The 22,187-nt window shown below is 37.4% G+C and overlaps 1 protein-coding gene across 1 annotated transcript in view; it reads right to left on the bottom strand.

The window, feature by feature from the left end:
- The window catches only part of FOXP2 (forkhead box P2), a 286,380-nt gene that overhangs the window by 47,157 nt on the left and 217,036 nt on the right, over window positions 1-22,187 (bottom strand). The window contains exons 4-8 of the mRNA XM_023760067.1: window positions 17,457-17,594; window positions 16,540-16,590; window positions 16,185-16,379; window positions 14,500-14,677; window positions 2,879-3,092 (exon numbers count right to left, since the gene is read on the bottom strand). Coding sequence (XP_023615835.1) covers window positions 2,879-3,092; window positions 14,500-14,677; window positions 16,185-16,379; window positions 16,540-16,590; window positions 17,457-17,594 — 776 coding nt within the window. The remainder of the gene's footprint in view (window positions 1-2,878; window positions 3,093-14,499; window positions 14,678-16,184; window positions 16,380-16,539; window positions 16,591-17,456; window positions 17,595-22,187) is intronic.

Raw genomic sequence — 22,187 nt, 5'->3', positions numbered from 1 at the left:
GACCCCCAACCATAAAATTATTTTCGTTGCGACTTCATAACTGTAATTTTGTTACTGTTATGAATCGTAATGTAAATATCTGATATGCAGGATGTATTTTCATTGTTACAAATTGAACATAATTAAAGCATAGTGATTAATCACAAAAACAATATGTAATTATATATGTGTTTTCCGATGGTCTTAGGCGACCCCTGTGAAAGGGTCCTTCGACCCCCAAAGGGATCGAGAACCACTGTCCTAGAGAAATCAGCCAACTTCTGAAATATACAATCAACAAATTAATCTCAATTAAAACAAGCATTTAATTTAATGCTTTATAAAAAGCATTCTGAGGAATATCATTTTATATTAATGCAAGCTAACAAGAAAAAGTTTTCATGATACTCAAAAACATCACCAAATGATAACATTCTATTTTAAACTTACTGTAATTAAATGTGTCTTTGAAAAAAATATCTTTTTATGAAAAAAAACTAGGGGCCCAGTGCACAAATTCGTGCACCTTGAAAGGAACTGTGGGAGCAGGGTCGGGTCTCGGCCCATCCCCTGCACCCCCACCTAGCCCCTCCCTCCACGTCCCGGTCACCTGTCCATGGGCAGCCCTGCTCCCACCTCACCACTCCCATGCACTGACAGTGCTGGCCCCACTTGCACCCATCGAAGGTGCGATTGGGGCCAGTGCCAGCAGCAGGTGTAAGTGGGGCTGGTGCTGTCAGCGGGTGTGAGTGGCAGCTGCTGCCCCGATCGCCCTTCAGGAACAGGGGGAGGTGGAAAAGTTCTCAGGAGCAATCAGGGCTGGCAGCTGCCGCTTGCACCCACTGATGGCGCCAAGTGATTGGACTGGCAGTGGGTGTGAGCGGTGGCTCCAGCACCAGCAGCAGGTGCAAGTGCTGGGCGGGACCATGGCGTGCGGGAGCAAAGAATTTCCAATAACCACCAGAGGCACGCCCTGATGACAGCAACCGGCGCCCCGCATTGGTCTCATATGCTCCACCTGCGACCAGCGCCCGCCATGTTCCGCACATGCCCCCTGGTGGTCAGTGCATGTCATAGCGACTGGTTGTTTGGTTGTTCTGCTGTTTGGTCTATTTGCATATTAGCCTTTTATTATATAGGATATCTGTTGCAGCTAGGCAGATATTTGTATTCTACTAAACAACACTATATTTCTACTACACTTTAATTTGAAAACTATATATCATATTTGCCTCAGCCCTTTAAGAAATCTTACACTTATGTCTCACCTTTTAAAAAGATACTTTTCATGTTGAGAAATATTTTAGCTTACATATTTCATGTAAATTACTTTAAAGGCCTTGAATAGGTATGCATATCCCTGAATAAATGGAACTATATGGACAAAAGTGCATGGGTACTCCTCTTACAGAACTATATGGACAAAAGTGCATGGGTACTCCTCTTACAAAGGCAGTCTTTATACAACTAAAGTAAAACAGTAACTTTAAAAATTATTCTATATAATAAAAGCCTAATATGCTAAGTGTTCGGTCGACGTTTGGCTGTTCAACCAATCAAAGCGTAATGTGCTAATGATATGCTAAGGCCGCTCAACCGCTCGCTATGATGTGCACTGACCACTAGTGGGCAGACGCTACAACCGGTAGGTTAGCTTGCTGCTGGGATCTGGTCAATGAGGACTGAGCAAGATGGACCAGGCACGCCCTGGAACCTTCCCACAGTCCCTCCTGGATGGCCAACCTCCCACATCCCTCCTTGGCCCTGATCATGCACCGGTGGGGTCCCTTGGCCTGGTCTGAGCCATTGCACAATCTGGGACCCCTTGGGGGATGTCAGAGAGCTGGTTTTGGCCTGATTCCACAGGCCAGGCCGAGGGACCCCACTGGTGCACAAATTTGTGCACCGGGCCTCTAGCCTATATAATAAAAGCCTAAGCGACCATTACAGCAGAAGGACCAGAATGACTGGTCCCTATGATGTACACTGAGCACCAGGGGGCAGATGCTCAATGCAGGAGCTGCCCCCTGGTGGTCATTGTGCTCCCACAGAGGGAGCATCACTCAGCCAGAAGCTGGGCTCATGGCTGGCGAGCACAGCTGCCATGGTGGGAGCCTCTCCCGACTCCATGGCAGCAGGTGCAGCGGGCTGGATGAGCGCAAGCGACACCTGGCCCCGATTTGGGCTCCTCCCTGGCCGCCTGCTGCTTGGCACACTGCTACATCCCTCAGGGGATGTCCGACCGACTGCCAGTTTAGGCAATCAGACATTCCCCAAGGTGTCCCAGACTGCGAGAAGGCACAGGCTGGGCTGACAGATACCCACCCCCAGTGCACAAATTTCATGCACTGGGCCTCTAGTCTGACATAATGCACTCAATGTTGGTAACTTAAAATAATTTTTAACTTACAAATTTTGAGTCAAATTTATTCAGAAAATTATCAGCATAAGTTTATTTTTACATATTTATAAATTCCATCATATCTCTCTCTCTCTCTCTCTCTCTCTCTCTCTCTCTCTCTCTATATATATATATATATATATATATATATATGATATGTGAAACTGGTTAAGTTAAAAAATGGTAAAATGTTCTGATGGAATTCAGGTTAATAACAACATCTTAGTAATAAAATATATCAACATGATAATTCCACATGCACTTATTAAAAATAACATTTTTCAGGTAAATTACCACTGTAGCCATAAAACTGCTAGTATTTAAACTGCTTTTTGAAATTAAAAAAATGTGTAAGACAAATAATCTAAAGGTTTCCATTTAATTTGCTGTTTTATACATTTTCCCTTTGTTAGCACAAATCATAATTTTTAGTTTTAATCGACAGTGAAAGTAAAATCTGGTGAAAGATAAGTTTGAGATAAATCTCATGAGATGTACCTGTCCCGCCTTGTGTTTAGGACTGAAGACTGTCCGTTCACCATGGAGTGATGGGTGATTGGTGGTGAGGCTTTGGAAGTGGTGGGGGAGGTAGTCAAGGAGGAGTTGTTAGTAGTGAGGTCGAGCCCTCCGTGTTTGATGCCATTGTCTTCCATGCTGTGAACTCCAGTCACTTCTTTCCACAACTGCTGAATCTCAGCAGGACTCAAGCCAGCTATAAAATGGGAAAAAGAGCCAGAAGGTAAAGTTCACCTAATGAGATTAGTGTTATCTTTGGATTGATGTCAATAATAAAAGTAATATTACAGCATAATTAATATACAAAAATAAATGACTTTACACCATCAGCACCACAGCTTTTCTCTGAAATAATCAGTTATTTACTAAAGACTACCAATTTGGGGATAGTACTGAGAATAATAGTATTCAGAATAATACTAAAGATCAATCGAAAAAAATCCAGCAAATTCTATTTGAAGATTACTCAACTTCTACCAGATTCTACTTATTGCTAGCTAATAGTAAGTTTTATTAGTGAGGAAGTGAAAGAGAAATAGATTTATAAAAAGACATATCAAAAGAAATGAATGAAAAGAAAAACTGATCTTATGAAGGTTAACAAAAGTGTCAGAGAAAAAATAGTAAACACTAAATTCAAAATAAAACTATCCTATATAATAAAAGCCTCATATGCTAAGTGTCTGGTCAGCTGGTCAGCCGTTCAACCAATCAAAGCGTAATATGCTAATCATATGCTAAGGCAGCTCAACTGCTTGCTATGATGTGCACTGACCACCAGGGGGCAGACAGTCGACTGGTCGACCAGTCATTATGATGTGCACTGGAGGCAGATGCTCCAACAGATATGTTAGCTTGCTGCTGGGGTCTGGCCGATTGGGATTGAGAGTGACAGGCCAGACATGCCCTGGAGCCCTCCCACGATCCCTCCAAGCTGGACAACCTCCTGCGTTCCTTCCCAGCCCTGATCATGCACTGGTGGGGTCCCTCGGGCTGGCCTGCACCCTCTCGCAATCCAGGACCCCTTGGGGGATGTTGGAGAGACGGTTTTGGCCCAATTCCACAGGACAGGCTGAGGGACCCCACTGGTGCACAAATTTGTGGACCGGGTCTCTAGTATTTGATAATTATTATTTTGAAGTCCTGAATAAGACAATATGATTATAGGAATCAATTAAGCAGATATATAAACGTCCCTTTTACTTTATGACTGATAGAATAAGTCCACTACTCATTGTAACAACTCCCTGGTTAAGATGATACAAACTGACCTAATTTATGAAGAATGAAAATATAAGACCTAGGCACAATCCTTGCACGTTTATCTATAATTTCAAACAAGTAATTGAAACACAATTGTTTACAATATTTAACTTATAAAATAATACTTATATGTTCCAAGTACTGTGCTTTCATCTAGTCTTTATATACCTTACTAGAGGTCCGGGGCACAGATTCGTACATCAGTGGGGTCCCTTGGGCTGGGCTGTGGGGATCAGTGGACCTCCGCGCCGCTGCAGCCCGGCCTATCCACCATCTTGTTGGGCTCCAGCCCTCTGTCCACATCAATCGAAGTAGTGCAGGAAGTGGCAGGCAGCCGGAGAGGAGCCTGAGCCAGGAATGAGTGCTGAGCAGCTCCTGCTCATCCCAGACCCACTGCGCCTGCCGCCACTGCTCAGGTGTACAGGGGGAGTGCGCGCCAGAGAGGTTCGTGTTGCCTCAGTTGTGCTCACCAGCCGTGAGCCCGGCGTCTGGCGCTCGTCTGTCAACTGAGCAGCGCTCCCACAGTGGGAGCGCACTGCCCACCAGGAGGCAGCTCCTGCATTGAGTGTCTGCCCTCTGGTGGTCAGTGCGTGTCATAGCTACTGTCCAGTCATCCGGTCGTCTGGTCGTCCTGTCGCTTAGGCATTTATATGTAGAGATGCTCTTTAACCCTCACTACAATCCAAGAGTTGATATTTTTTCAAACATTTCTTCATTAAATTTATTGGAGTGACTTTCGTTATCAAAATTATATAGGTTTCAAGTGTACAGTTGTATGATACATCATGTGTATATTTCATTGTGTGTTTACCATCCAAAGTCAAATCTCCTTCCGTCACCATATATTTGACTTCCTTTACCCTAATTTTTTTTATTTTAACCAATTATGGATGAGGAAACAAAGTAGAAGCAAGGTTCAAAAATATATACAAAGCCACAAATCTTATATGCAGTATAAGGTAGCCTGACTTGAATGTCTTTGCTCTTAAAATATTATATTCAATATATGAAAACTTCTGGGAAAATGTAGTTGTTATTATAATTGCTATTGTTTATTGAGTATCAACTGTATTCTAGTGCTTTACATTCATAATCACAATTAACCTCATTTAAAGTTAGAAATCATTACATTTTACAGATGAGGTGGTAGAGGTTCATATCAATGAAATATGTTGCCCTAAATCATGAAGCTCAGAATTAGTGGACAGAATTTAAACTTGTGGCTCCTAAATCTTTGTTCTTTTTTACTATGTTTATCTACAATGTCTAATAGAAAAATGGAAGTGCTAATCAAACCACTTCCCCTCTCCCATGACCCAACAAGCATGTACATAGGATGATATAGTGATGCTGATTGACCAAGAGGTATGTGGGCATGAGTGGGAGGAAAAGGTAGGGGAGAGTGGAGAAAGATAACAGGATAGGATGGAGAGGAGAGTTAGTCCTCTCACTCCTCCCCCTGCAGGTGGAAGAATCATTGATCTAGACATAGAGGTAAGTAGACCAAAGTAACAGAAGAATTCTCACCTCTCCAACCATAACTTCTGGTTAAATTACTCATACAGTGACAATCTTAAACTGTTTATGCCCACCACTATAAGTTTTACTGAAAGTTATTATTTTGGTGATTCTGGATTCTCATGATTGAAAGAGTAAAGAAAAAATAGGGTAATTCAGATTTCCACAGTTGTTAAAAAAATACCACTTTTCTTCTATAAAAAAGAATGGCTTAATAAAGTATTTCTATTACATAGAAAAGAATCTATATATAACGAGCATTAATTCTAGCTTCAACCATTAATTATATAACTTTTCTGATTGTAACTTTTTGATTACCTGCTTCTATGTGTTAGGTGTCCTAAAGGCCAAACTCCATTAGCAAATCCTTTTGTGTGATAGCATCTACATCACTTCGGCATCAAAACTCCCACTATCTCACTTGCCATCTCTCTGCTTCACCATCAACCCTTGCCTGGACCACTGCTGTAGCTCCCTGTCTTCCTGCTTTTACCTTGCCTTCGTATAATTTACTCTTCATATATCAGCCCAAATTTATCTCTTTAAATGTAAATTGGGCCATAGCACTTCCCAGGCTTCCTGGAACACTTAGAAAAACAACACCTGACGATGGCTTATGAGGTGCTGGCTTTTATCACCTGGCTCTCGCCTGCCTCTCTGACCTCGTCTCTTTCTCTACATTTCATGCTGTTATACTTCTGCTGCTACTCAAAGGTCTCACCTGCTACCGTACCAGCTACTGCTCTGGCTGTTCCCACAGCCTGGGCCACTCTGGTTGCAGATGGTCCATGGCTTTCTCCCTCCCTTCACTTAGATCAGTGGTTCTCAACCTTCTGGCCCTTTAAATACAGTTCCTCATGTTGTGACCCAACCATAAAATTATTTTCGTTGCTACTTCATAACTGTCATGTTGCCACTGTTATGAATCGTAATGTAAATATCTGATACGCAGGATGGTCTTAGGCGACCCCTGTGAAAGGGTTGTTCGACCTCCAAAGGGGTCGCGACCCACAGGTTGAGAACCGTTGACTTAGATGGTTCACGAATCACCTCCCCTCAGAGGCTTACCACACACGCAACCACTGCTGCTCTCCACCTGTTTTCTATCATTCTCCACGACCGTACCCTACCTGATTTTTTTAAAGGTTTATCAGTCTCAGAAACTATATTACTTTTATAAACTTATCATCATTCTCCTTCCATTACAATTTAGGCTGTATAGGAATTTCTTATTTTACCAGTATATCCCCAGTGCCTGGGATGTGCCCAATAATCAGCTGTTGATATCATTGATTTTATCAAATTCATACAGTTCTTGAAGACATCTTGGTTTCCACATGGAGGTTCTGTGCTCTTAAAGGGCACACTCTTCATGTTGCTCCTCTCTCAGGCCAATGTCTAGTGAATTATAAATGCTACTAGCCGATTCTAACAAATTAAGTGGCTAATAAAATTTCATTATCTTGGCTAAAGGACTCTTAGATATTTTTAGAGATTATATTAGTGAATGATGTTATTAATAATTTTGTTTTTGGATTTTATTAATAATTTAGTTAACCTAAGTATCCACTTACTTTTAAAAGCAGATTTCCATTATACTAGTCATTTGTATTGACAATTAATGGGATAAGCATGATATCACAATGATATGGCAACAAATACCAAGCACATCAACATTTGATGACTAAATAACCATTCAATATCCAAATAATGATTCTTAATTTTAAAAAAGGAGGAAATTGTTTTTAAATATTATAGATCTGGAGCAGAGAACAGATCATAACAAAAAGAGATTCCTGTTGGCAGGAGTGGTTCCCAAAAGTATCTGCATATTAGAATCACTTGGGGATATTTTAAAACTTCCCAATTAAATCACAATTTCTAGTGGTAAGACCAAGGAATCAGTAGTTTTGAAGCCCCACAGATGATTCCACAGTGCAAATAATTTGAGAGGAAAAAATTTTTAAAGTAAACTATCACATTGTTCATGAGACAAAGTTGTCCCATCTACAATTTGCTTGGCTCTTTTCTATGAAAAATGGAACAACTATTCAATTTTGTACAATTTTGAAAGTTTGTGAGTTTTAAAGTTTTGATGATTTGCAAGAAATAATTTAAGCTATTTTTCTGGCAGTAACATACAAGCTCAGCATTCCCCACACTGTGTTCTCTGGAACAGTTTTCTTCCAGCGCTGTCAGTCTGAGAGGTCTGGGTCTGTGGTCTCTGTGTTCTAGACACTCAGGAGTGTCCTGACTCACGTGAGCATGTAAAACAGTTCTGAGATGTCTAGGAACAAAGAACACTTGAATCTCTTATTTTAAACTCAGTATTTTACAAATATATTTGAGGGAAATAAAAAAATCCATTGAGCTCATTTATTCTAGTATTAAATACCAGGAATAGGCAGAGGATTCATTAAGTGATCCCCAGCCCAGGCCCCTTCCTCAGATTGCAGGCTGCTCATTTATAACCTTAGCAAATACCTTAAAGCTTACAAGTTCAAAGCTAAGCTTCTGCGTATACAGCCCCCCCTGACTTCAACTAGGTTTTTTGTCTCTTATTCTACAGATGCGTCAGACATGCCAGTCACTTTTCTAAGTGCTTCATACATGGTAATTAATCGAATACCCCAAACCACTATGGTTTTTGTTGTTTTTACTATTATTAATTATTATTATTATCCCCCTTTTAGAGATGAGGACAAGGAGACACAGAAAAGCTAAGCTAATACATGCAGAGTTCCCTCACAGTTTTAGGTCATTATTCAAATATCCCCTTCCCAGGACATCTTCAGTGGCCACCCTGTCTACAGGTTCAACTCCTCCCATCTCCCACTGCTACTTTATGTTTTCCTGTCCTTACTTAAATTCCTTCCTACTCAGCACTTACCACTCTCTCTCTTACTTAATTTATTTATTGGCTTTCTTCTACACTGAAATGTAAGTTTTATGTTGGCAGGTATTTTTATCTCTTTTCTTCACTGAAAGAAAGTGAGTGCAACTTCAATGAATATTACTTAGAGTTGTACACTGGACCAGAAGACTAGTGTACTGGAAAGCATCATTTGGGAATCACTGGACTAGACCATCATAAAATAATAAACTTAAAATCTTAGTGAAGATTATTCAAGTTTCCTTAATAACTTATTTCAGGGATGTATACATACTAGTGGTAAAAAGTTGTATAGTTATGTAACAAAAACTTCATAACTGCACGAAATTCAGAATCTTGGAATCAGAGTTTGTAGAGTAACAACTAGGTGCCAAGCACTGTGCTAAGAATTAATTAAAATGCCATAATTTATATCTAGATTATACATCCTTGGGGCACACAAGGTTTAAAAATTTCAATGGTGTTACTTATTGGTAAAAATTACATTAGTTGTTCTTTCACATTCAATGTTCTTTTATTTTCTATGTCCAGTAACTAGTTTTCAATATTAAATTAAAACATTTAATACACTATGATAAAAAGTAAGTCTACTGTAAATTTTTGATTCACTTAGTTACTGGTACTCTGCTTATTTTCTAGGGTTACTTACAATTAGAAGTAACAAAAACAAATTTTGGAGGAAGTATTTATATCATCCATATATTTTATTGAGCCAATTTTATATTTTGTAATTTGAGTTACTGAAATAGTATCATGTAATTTTATTTTCATATTAAATTTTATATTTTGAAAAACGAGTGTCCACACACGACCAAAATAATTAAATCACAAAAAAGTGTATATGTCAAAATTAAATTTCCTCACCAGCCCTGACCTCTGGGTCCTCAGTTCTCCTCTCCAGAGGCCATATTATTCCAACCTCTAGGCTACCTTTCAGAGAACTATTTGTTCATATGTAATGTGCCAAACCTAACACATTATATTTTTATATTTGAGTAGGGGCTACTATAGCCTGTAGGTACAATGCCCATCTTTAAAATATATGTTTGATGAAGGGTGCATCAAACACACATTTTGTCCAAATGCTGAATTATAGGGAATAAAAGTCACTATTTGGCTGAAACTGAGACCAAAGGCAAATATAGTAACAAAAACAGGAACTTCTGGGATATAGGAATATATTTGATATTTTAAAAATTACTTCTATGATTTTAATATTACAATTTTTATAGGATGCATTTTTAAAGTTTGATATTATATTACAAAACAATAATTTCTCAGTTTTCATCATCCAAATATTTTAATGTGGCAAAGCTGACATTCCACTCTTTAGCCTTCCTTCAAGACATAAAGAATTGACAAACAGAAGTTTTTTTTTCAAGTCTTGCTGCCTAAATGAAATTATGTATGCTAGCTCATTAAATAATTCTATAACAATTAGATTTATGATATCATTTAATCTTCATCTTTCTACCATTTTTACATTTTCTCAAAAACTAACTCAACACACTTTAATATTTCCCAATGTATTTCATAATATATGTTAGATATTATACATAATATTAGTATTCACAGGTAACTTAGATAAGTTTTATACCTGCAATAATAAATGTACTGTGTACATTTACACGTCTGCTCACTGATGGAGTTTTAGCATATAACTGCCCCCCCCCCACACACACAATACATTATTTTCCCTCCAAATTACAAATAGAAACTTACTTGGATTTGAAAGGGAATCCTATGATGGTAACAGTAACTCTGCATTCATACTTTTTCATATTACTGGTGCTTTACACTGATTATGCATTGGTGATCTATGCAAGCACATGATCATAGATTAACCAAAAAAATCAAAGATGCCAGAATGGTTTTGAAGCAGGCATTTGGCTATTTAAATTTCCATATGCAGAGAGTTAAGTCAAAGCCAAATAATTGATTTTGACTAAATACTCATACCAAAGATAAACTTCAGCACCTTCCTAACTCAGCATAAATGACATTATTATAGACTACAGGCCTGGTGCATGAAATCTGTGCACTTGAGGGGGGTCCCTCAGCCCGGCCTGTGCCCTCTCGCAGTCCAGAAGCCCTCAGGGGATGTCCGACTGATGGCAGTCCAGCATCCTAAACGCTGCAGCGGGAGAGGCTCCCGCCACCACCGTTGCACTCGCCAGCCATGAGCCCGGCTTCTGGCTGAGCAGCCCTCCTCCTGTGGGAGCACACTGACCACTAGGGGGCAGCTCCTGCATTGAGCATCTTCCCCCTGGTGGTCAGTGCACATCATAGTGACTGGTTGTTCGGCCGTTTGGTTGATTTGCATATTAGCCTTTTACTATATAGAACTAGAGACCAGTGCACAAAATTCATGCGGGGGTTGGGGGGGGGTGTCCCTCAGCCTGGCCTGCACCCTCTCCAATCTGACACCCCTCGGAGGATGTCTGACTGCTGGACATCCCTCTTACAATCTGGGACCACTAGCTCCTAACCACTTGCCTGCTTACCGGCTTGATCTCCGCCTAACCGCTCCCCTGCCGGCCTGATGGCCACCAACTGCCCTCCCCTGCCGGCCTCATTGCCCCCAACTGCCCTCCCCTGCCGACCTCATGGCCCCCAACTGCCCTCCCCTGCCGACCTCATTGCCCCCAACTGCCCTCCCCTGCCGACCTCATGGCCACCAACTGCCCTCCCCTGCCGGCCTCATGGCCCCCAACTGCCGTCCCCTGCCGGCCTGATCACCCCTAACTGTCTCTGCCTTGGCCCCCACCACCATAGCTTTGTCCAGAAGAAAGTCAGACGTTCGGAAGATGTCCGGTCTCCCAGTCTAATTAGCATATTACCCTTTTATTAGTATATATTATTTCAAACAATCTTAATTTTCTTTATTATTCGACAGTTCTCTGATTCCAAGCTATTCTAGTTCCATAAAGTGTTAGTTCAAAATTTTACCAGCTCCATAGCCAGTACTCCCTGTTAGGTCTTTCAGATTGGTAATGAAAATACGTTTTAAATAACTTTTATAAGTTCAAAAATATCTAAAACATTAGAATGAAATGAAGTTTTTACCACATATATTTTAGTCCCTGTAATCATAGTAAACCAGTAAATATACTGTGTATTGGGATACACTGACTTTTATCTTTTATCAAAATTTAAAGTACATGCACAATAATTTCCTATTTTCTAACCTGTAGACAATGAATATGTGTTTCTAAATAATTACTAGTTAGTATTTAAACTATACTATGTATGTAGTAAATAGCTTTATACTCAGTATTTTATTTGAGATTGATTTACAAATCCATCATTTTTTATTTGCTTTCTGTATATCTACAGTCACTCTATACACATAGAGATAATCTAACTGCCTATTTTACATTAAAATTCAATATTATAGTAATACTCATGATTACTTTAAATGCTTCATATTTAAAATAATTTACTGAAATGGTAGAATACATGTCATTACTTTACAATATAAATAAAAATGTGAGTATATCTCCTGCCTTTATCAAAATTACCTGATTCTCATATACATATATTTAATAGAGTTGAAAAAAGTTTTTACTTTGAAAGCAGCCCGAGGAAGTTGTATTAAATCATGGGGATAAATACTTCAAATATGGCATATTTTCAAGAATGCACTGAGAACATTATCACTGAATATTAATCCTACTCAGTTTTCATATGGCTCTTATCTGTGGCTAATCAGTCAACCATCCAAAGCCTGATGCAAAGTGAACTGGGAAACTATAAATAAAAAAAAAATTAAAATTTTTTTATGTGAAATACCCAGTATCTAAGGCAGAAATGATCCAGGGCTTACATTATCTAACAACTATTTCTTTACTTTCCCACACTCTAATTTTGGGATTCTGGCACAGCACTCTGAAGAATTTTTTTTTTTTTTCCCTATTGTAACTGGCTTATCTGACAGTCTGGCTGTGTTTGGCTGATGGTTCTCCACAGTAAAACTTTTCACACTTGCTCATCTAAACACTGAAAAACATGAAAATGATTTTCATCTTGTTTGTTTAACATATAAATTTTCTGCTCAAACCCCAGATACATTTTCAGATTTCCTTCCTTGTCCTCAATGGTCTCTATCCTGTGTGTCTTATCTCTCAGCTATCTTGTGAAGCGTAGCAATAAAATAAAAGGGAACAAGAGAATTCTATCAAAAGAAAGCTCAGAAATAAGAGAAAATTTTCATTTGAAAACTATTAGAATGGTTGTGTGATAATACATTTATTTGTTCAGAAAGGTATTTTTGTATGCTTATTTTGGAAACACATATTTAACAAATATATTTCAAATAAATTACATTTTGTTTCTACTAATATCTGTTTTAAACTTTCTTGAGATGCCTGTTTGAATGGTTTTAGTCAAAATCATGATAGATCATGCTTCTCTACTGAGGAGATTTGCATAGATTTTAGATTCTAAAAACAGATTTTATTTTACTGAAAAAAATCAATAAAATTATTTCTTTTGCTTCTGTATTAATGTAGTTTTCTACCAAAGATATCCATATTTACACTGAATTAATTTATAAGACTTTCTTTTTTTAACCTTATTTCTTCATTTGTCCTCAAATTGTATTTATTTTCCTAAAGAATAATTTGTTAATAGAACATTCATTGCTAAGGTGACACCATGATTCATTCCAATTCTCTTTGGAATGACACAGAAAGTGGATTTATTGCCTTGCTTTTCTGTCACTATTTAAACTTTCTTGATTTTCTAGGTGTAAATTAGAGGATCAGGTGAATTAGAGTATCTGAATCAAGTGAAAGAGGGAATTCTAGGAAAAATAATCCAAAATGACAACAATTTGATAAGTAAAGATAAAAATATTTACCACACTACTTTTAATTTCATGTGGCAACGCAACGATTATGTGCATTTTAAAAACTATTTTATTTGCCTAATTGTACTTTTTGTATATTTAATTGCTATTGATTTTCTTTAGTGTATCATTAAGTCAGAAAAATGTACAGCAATTACTATTTCAATGTGATTCCTATGTAACAAATATAATGAACTCAAACTAAAGTTCATTGGGATTAAACTTTGTTCTAACAACATCTTAATGCAAATTAGAATATGCTTTTATGCAATTTATCAATATATGATCCTAACTACCTGTATCGAGAATTTTAGCATGCACAGAATCATTTTATTGCCATTATTTTTCTTTTATTTACCTAGAAGTCTTTCCATTTCCCCAAAGTTAAGAGTCAAATGATAAATATATACAATTGTATTATTGTTTAGCATTCTATTATTTTATTATAGTGTTATTGTATTATCAAAGCACACCTCCAGTTTTCTTTCCAGGAAAGCAAATAAGAACACAGCTGACAGCTTTTTAAAGCTATCATGAAAAATAAAAAAGCTATAATGTTCAACATATGCAAAGGTAATATTATTTTAGAGAAAATAGGACCGGTCTCTTTCCATGATGGGATCCCACACAGCATAACTAGGAATGTGCTCTGTAGAAATTCATAAAACCTCTTTTTTTTATATGTGGAGGTTTCAATATGAAGATTAGGAACTTCTTTTTCTGATCGGTTGTCCACAAAACTCAGCTCATTCGTGTTAATGAGTATTGTTAGCCTTACCACTAACACAGTTCTCTGCAGATTTTCAGTGTATGTTTAACAGTGCTTAAATTCTGTTGCCCTTATAATTGTCTGCCACATGACTAATAAATGCACATTTACTATCTAACAAAACACTCGAAGGCAGGGTGTAGGAAAATTTCTGTGTCTCGAAAAAAAATGTGACATGCAATCTTGTTAATCGTGTTTTCATAATAAACCTGAAGGCCACAGAAACAAAATTCTCAAGGTGTACGGTAGGCAGGCCACGAACCGGTAGGAAGTGTCACATTAGAAATGAAGTGCACACGTTTTGCAGGTACCTTGAGGCAGCGATTGGACGGGAAGCGCCGCCTGGCCAGGTGGGATGGAGATGAGTCCCTGACGCTGAAGGCTGAGCAGATGTTGCTGCTGCTGGAGCTGTTGCATCTGGAGAAGCTGCTGCTGGAAGACAAGCTGCTGGGCTGCCAACTGCTGCTGCTGCTGCTGCTGTTGCTGCTGCTGCTGCTGCTGCTGCCAGGACACCCAGCCCCGTCAACAGCACAGAACATGGTCGCACACAGGCCTCACACAGAGAAACGCACATCCTCTCACCACCCAGGAAGCTTTCACGAGCAGAATGCATGCAAGTTCTAGATTTTCAGTTGCCTTTCTTTCAAATGTTATGCAGCAGCAGCAGAGAACCAAAGAATTTGCGTTAAGAGTCTGGGACAAGGGCTAGAGAAATATATAACAAAAGCTCAGACTTTTTTTTTTATAATGGGCTTATTGCAGATGATAGTACATTTACCTCGGCTAAAAGAATAACAGTTTATAGAAACAGTCAAGTTCAACAACACCCTCTCCCCCTCTCCCCCTCAGTGGAATACTTTGATCTGCAGAGGTCCATGAATGTGGTCTCTAGTGATCTATTAGTGAACTGGGATGTAACCTTCACAGGATAGGCCTGTGAGCTCTCTCTCTTCCTTCCTCTCCTCTCTTGTAGGAATATATTAAAGGCTGAATTATGTTCAAGGCCAAAAAAGTGCCCTTATTAGAAGGAAAAGTATAACTTCCAACTTGGTGAGGCATGACAATGCGAACCCTAGTTCTTTGGGCTCGGGAGGGTATGGGAAGGAAGTCAAACTTCAGAGAAAGACAAGCTGCTGCGGAAGACCTTTCCTTTTAGTTTGGGGAAAAGAAACTTCTGATGCGCTCACTGGAAAACAGACTGCATAATGGAGCAAGTCATGTGGATTGCCCAAAGCCTCCAGAGAAATAAGGGAGCAATTTCTATTCTGTAGTTGATGGCTGTCTGAAATTCTATTCACAAATCCAAACAAAATCAAAGCCTCGGGAGGTCAAAACTGTTTCCTGGACGTTTGCATAATGGCAGCTTGAAGACAAAGGCTCTGATACCTGCTGATCAATTTAACTACTTCAACATGTTTTGTTTGTATTATGTTTATAGTTGATGCAGTTTGCTGACAAGTGCAAGCTAGGCCCGAGAAGCCAGCTTGTCAAATTGATTTATGAGCATATCAAACTGGAACTTTCTACTCGCCACTCCAAACCTACAGTAGCAGTTCATTAATCAGAGGCCTGTGACTTTGAAATCTGTGCTCAACCAGTTTCTCCCCGAGACCCCCCAACCCCCAACAATAGGTCAAATTTGCATGCATGTGCTCTGAGCGGCAGCCCTGAGAAAAAGACGGTGCCCTCACCAACTTAGATTCTCCGTAAACACGAGGTAATCGGTACTTTGTTCAGCGCGCAGCTTGCTCTTTGTACACTGATTCATTAGTGAACATTAGATGGCAGCAGCATTGGATTGGAACTCTCAAGTTCCAAGCTACGGAAAGAGGACAGCAGGATGGTGCTGCGGTCACTGTTACTCAGCTCAGGAAAAATGCATGAGGACGCATCTTTGACAGCAAAAGCCTTGTGACAGGAAGATCCGAGCCCACCCCGGCTGCACCTTCGTCCCAACCTCACTCTCTTCTGCACCAAGGAGCAGGCCAGATCCTACCTCTTTCACTTGCTTTCCGGGATGTTGTTGTTGCTGCTGCTGCTGCTGCTGTTGCTGCTGCTGCTGTTGCTGCTGCTGTTGTTGCTGCTGTTGCTGCTGCTGCTGTTGCTGCTGCTGCTGCTGCTGTTGCTGCTGCTGCAAAAGCTGAAGATGTAACTGCTCTTGCTGTTTCTTGTAAAACTCTTGTAGTTGTTGCTGAATAAACCATTTTGACTTTAATAAATAAAGGCAAAAGTTTCATGTATTACAAATCTCCTACACTCTCCTAGACTGGCATACGGTAGTGTCCGTTAAGATTTGCCTCCCAAGGACAACAGCAAAAATAGACATTGGATTTAAGGAGACATCTGCATACACATTTTTCCAAGGCAGCTCTGAAATTTTCTAATCCAGAATCCAAAAAGCCCTAAATAAAAGAGTATAGAAAATCTGTATTCTAAAGGGCCAGAACCAAATAAATATCCTAAATTATGACATCCGAAGTCCCAGTAGCATGTAAAAATAGGTTATACTCGACCATTTATACAACCCAAATACATAGCTATAGAGAATCGGGTTGTTGAGTTCTGATTGGGGAAAATGTAGTCAGAAGATGTACAGAAGAATGTCAGACAGAGATAGAAGCGACTGGCCTGTGGTCACCATCATCCCCAGGCAACTCAATGACATCAAGGCCACTCTAGATATACTTAGGGGTCCAGTGATGTACTTATTAGTTCTGTTACTTTTTTTTAAAAGATAAATTTTATGATTTTATGAGCTGGTGGCTTAGCTGTTTAACTTTGTCCTAATAAGGAGATACTTCAGTTTCTAAACAAATAACATATTTTTTTTGGGGGGGGGGAGTTAGGGTGTTACTTTCCCTATGGTAACAAAATAGCCAGTTCAAATTTCATACTTACACGAACTAAAAAGAGTGCTAAAGTTAGCGGAGTTTTAAAAGTAATAATTATCTAGGAGACTCTTTGTAGGTTTATTGGCAAGTCCACAAAGCAAATGTACCTAAGCATTTGGATATTTAAATACTGATTTATTCCATGATACAATTACACCTCTCTCTGCTCTTATTCTACACTTCAATGAATCTAAAAACAACAATAAGGGGTCTGTTCTTATGCAGCTCAGCAATTAAAGCACCACAGTTATGTTCAGGTGCCGATAAGTTGGCCCTTCACATGAAGAATAAATTGTCAAATATGCCCATGATGCAGTGACCATGAGGGCGTGCCTCCCGTGCCAGGCGAGAACACCAAAGCAGGTAACCCACATTACCTGCTGCAGCATGACCGCCTGCTGCTGCTGGAGAAGGGCTTGGAGCTGCTGAGGAGACAGGACTTGCTGCTGAAGGATCTGCTGCATTTGCTGGGGGGTAATTACCTGGGGAGTCATCATGGCCACCGACACAGGTACCTAGACAGAGAAAAGAGAAAATGTGGTCACAACCAATGTCTGTTAACATATTTCACAGCTGTATGTCATCGCTAATAAATTCCTTAGTGACGATGACCTATAATTTTATGTAATATTTGATATATTATCTAATGTTTTAATAATAATATTAAAGTACCACTGTTGTTATACACTAGCTTTCTAGATGCGTCATATTTCATCATAAAGATTCTATCTTCACGCTCCACACCTCTAATGTATTATACTAAGGTATTTGAGCTTTTACTAGCGTAGTTAAAAATAAACAGTTGTGATAAACAGTGTTCTCATTACTTCATAATGGATCATCTAAGTCACAGGGCTAGAAATAAAACGCTTTTTGGAATGTTTTAAAGATATGATTAAGATAAATAATAGAGATTAAACAATAGGAAATAATATGCCTATAAATATGTTATCAAAGCTAGTAAAAAGAATGTATGTAGAATGTGCTTACTCATAAAACATAATCACCATCTTCAAAATTTTATATATAAATAAAATATATAATAGTGCTAGAAAATACATATAATAATACATATTACTACATGAGTACATGTAGTAACTCATCTACTATATATATCTCACCAAATAATTCCATAGGTCCTCTCAAAGAAGGAATCACAGCTTCATCTTTAAAAATTTTATCTCAAGCTAACTAAACTTACACCAGGAAGTCTAGAAATCTAAAAATTACTGAAGGATTATTCATTAAACTGAAAAAAGTATTTTGCTTAACATTTCCTTTCTACCATTTCCTTCTCAATGGTCTGAGAATGAAAGAGTCAAAGAATAAAAGGAAATAAGGAGGCAGAGAAAGGAACAGGAGAAAGAGGAAGCAAGAAAAATACAGGGTAAGAAAAGCTAGAGAGAAAGTCCTAGAGAAATACTAGTAGACAAAGGATGTGGAGAGAGAGGAAAAGGATGGCAAGAGAGGGAAACAGGAAAACCTTGTATAAAAGTCTGAGGTATATGCTAAGTTCCTGAGGCAGTCACACTACTTGAAGGCATCGCTAGTAGTACTAAGCAGCATGTCAACTTGCCAAATCTGCAAACTTTGAAAAAGCAATCACTTTCTTTCCTAGAAAAAACAATTCCCTTTTGCTGTAAATAAGAGCAAGTATTTATACACATAATGCTTTAGAACAAATTCTTGGAACACCACGTGTCTTTGAAAACAGAAAAGGATTAAAAGATGTGGTTCACAATTTATTTTAATAGTCTTTTTTAATGCAACTCAATATTTTCAAGTCTGGCATTTTATGTTATAAAGAAAGGAGAAATTAATAATGAAAAAGAAATTAGAAGAAAAGAAATTCAGGGTAGATTAAGTGCTCTCTTAAGAAAAATATGTTCATATTTAATACTAAAAAGAGCTATGTCTTTCTGTTTCATTTGGTATCTAGAAATATGAATTAAGTAGATATAATTTTGTGGAAGGAAAAGAATTACATTATAACAAAGAAATTCAAAAGTGATATTTTCAAAAATATTTCTGGATTTTTTAAAAACACACTGACATATTAGAAGTTACTGTATTTTAATTTATCATAATACCAGAAATTAATTACATGCTGTAAAGATAATTTATCCAAATGGTAACCCATCTGTTTAGTTGTTTAAATACTTAATGGTCAGTTTACTTATCTGTTTGTTCTTTTATTAACAAATAGAATAGTTAAAACAAAACAGTTTGGAAAAAAAGTATCTATGTACAAAAATGCCTTTTCTTTCCATAATCATTTACCTTATACTGTATCCAAACAACAAAGAATCAAACTGGAATCAAGAGACAGAGAAAGACAGGTATATTAAACTTTAAAAAGTCTGCCAATCTAGATAAATAGATAGGTAAGTAGATGAATATATATTACATAGCTGTAGGTAACTATATACATATAGATATATACTTGTATGTATATATATATTATAACATTTATTATGTGATGAGAAACTTGCCATACTTCTCTCACCTAACAGCCTCTTATCACTTTTTAGCATATTGTTTTCACTTATCTACGACAACTAAAACCACTTTATGTGTAACCAATAACAAATGCATTTTCTAAGAAAAGTTTTATGAATAAAGGCATGCACTTCAAGTTTAGAGTCGGACCTCAGCTTATGCAGATTATTATCCTATAGCTTGTTGCTATTATGAGTGATCTAGTGTATAAACAAATTTAAGCAAGTTTTTTTTACCTTTTCATTCTTTAGAGTTTATTTTTTCCCTTTTGCTATGAGTGGATAATCATTTTTTAAATATTAAATGGCGTGTATCTCACTTGAAATTAAACTTTTAAGGCATAAAAATAAGCACATCACTGTCATTCTAATAACATATGAATCACATGTAATGTGATGTTCAGAAAATTTGAAGCAGTTTTTGGCCTACCATCTATGACATTGCCATCTAAAACTGACAATACATAGACATAAGATAGGTAGAAAGATAAGTCAAGTAACACACAACTAATTGAACATTCTACTTCTGTAAGATATGTACAAAAACACAAATTAAAAATAATTATATATGTAAGGAAGCACAGGTGCACTTCTTAGGGATTTTTAACATTACAAATAAGCCAATAATATTTTCTCAAAATCCACATACATAAGCTCTTCCCAAACGAAATATTTAAGGCTAATACAAATTTAAATTATTTTAATAAATAGAAAATTAGTTTTCCTACAAGTGTCAGTTATGTGTTAATGTAAACTGCTCAATGTACCTTGTTCAGAAATGAATGATTCTCAAAATGCAGAACTTCTCCATTTTTAAGTGATTTATTTTAAGTGACACATTTCCTTTATTCCTCCTTAATCACTTTTGTTACTGTCCCATTGCATTTTTTTTGCTACTGTAAGTTACTCTAGGAATTCACTAAAAAAAGATAAATAAAGATTAACAAGTATTATGCTACTTATTAATACTTAAAAAAGCTAAATCAGTATCAGATTTGAAGGTTTATGGATAACTTTCTAAAAAATATATATACATTAGCAACTTAGGTATTAAGCATAAGGAAATATTTTCCTCTAGATATGTAATTTTGTTAATGCAAATGTTCTTCTGAGGAACCACAATTTAGATGTGCGGTAGAGGAAGGGAGGAAGTAGTTACCTCAGATATCTTCTGGTAAGAAATTAAATAAAAGTTTGGTTGGGTCTAAGAAAACATGATCTATATTATGCAGCTACCAAATGAAATCAGAAGGAATAATTTACTTAAATGGATGTCCTAGAAGAAACTTATTCTATCCATTAAAATCTCTTTCAGAGTGAAGAATGAAAAAACAGTCAATTTTGGTTGGTAAAGAATTTTTTTCTCTCTTGGTATTTGCTATGCTGACAGATCTAAAAAGTCCCTATAGTGATACATCAAGTAAGGGTTTAATTTACCCTATTTATTTTCTCATTAGATGAATTAAGCATAAACCAGATGTGTTGCTCTGGGCACCAAGAAGTACTAGGTACATGAACATAAAGATAGGGTTATATATTCTGAAATGAGAGAAGAAGCATTCTGAAACTTGAAATCAGTCAAAATAGTAAAAGTCAGCAGCATTTAGACATTATCTTAGAGTAGGTAGGAAATGCCTTTAGATTTTAAGAAAAAAATTATCAATGTGTTTACATTAAGCTTCTAAGCGTACCTCATTGAAAGGGCCAAAAAGTTCTTAAGAAACAATTCAAAGATCATGCCTACCCTCAAATGAATCTAAATAGTTCTTTTAAGAGTTATGAAAATGGACCAACCTTTTTATTTGCTATAATAAGTGCATTTCTATTTACAATCTAGTTCAGCTGGAGTATTTCTGAATGTCTTGGATTTACATATTAAGCATGTCACTTAATTAAACATCCCAATTATGTAATTGGAAAGGTTCTTAGTGTAGCATTAGTCCAATTCTTTCTTCACTAAGTGTGAACTGGAAACGCAATCACACCTTGTAGATGAGATTTACAGCGAAAAGCACTATATCCTTGCTAACAGGGTCTGCCAACTACTGGCTCATAGACTTGTTTTTCTATTCTTAAAATTTAAAGACAAAGAAAGTCCTGACCATCAGGGTCTGGTACTTAAAAACAAAAAGCATATAACTCTACTACAATTGACTACGGTATAATAACTACATAACACATCTTCATGTTATAATACCTGTTCCTGTTTTAACAGACTATTGATAGGAAATATTTGTTTGTACATTCTTTGATAATTTTTTTCTGTTCACTTCTTTTCTCTCTACACTATCTGTATCTATAGTTTATTTTAACATATGAAACTATTATACTGCATTGCCAGACTGGGTCCAAATTCAAGCCCTGGTTACATGTAAAATGCCTACCATAATAATAGCTTTCAAAAGCTTCCTGGTTTTATAGTATTAGAAAGAACTGACAATGAATTGAGTGGTATTTGTAAGCTTTTCATCAAGTACTGAACAGTAGTATTTAAAGAGATCTAAGATGGACAGTGCATATTGCTCTTTAATGTAATCTCTTAGCAGCAAGGAAATACTGTGACAAGAACAACAGAAAGAACAGCACAGTGCAATAATACACACAGAATCC

The sequence above is a fragment of the Myotis lucifugus genome, unplaced genomic scaffold, assembly GCF_000147115.1.
Source record: "Myotis lucifugus unplaced genomic scaffold, Myoluc2.0 scaffold_171, whole genome shotgun sequence".
In the NCBI taxonomy this organism is placed as follows: domain Eukaryota; kingdom Metazoa; phylum Chordata; class Mammalia; order Chiroptera; family Vespertilionidae; genus Myotis; species Myotis lucifugus.
Note: the sequence above shows the minus strand (reverse complement) of the source record. Positions and strands in the feature narration are given on the sequence as shown.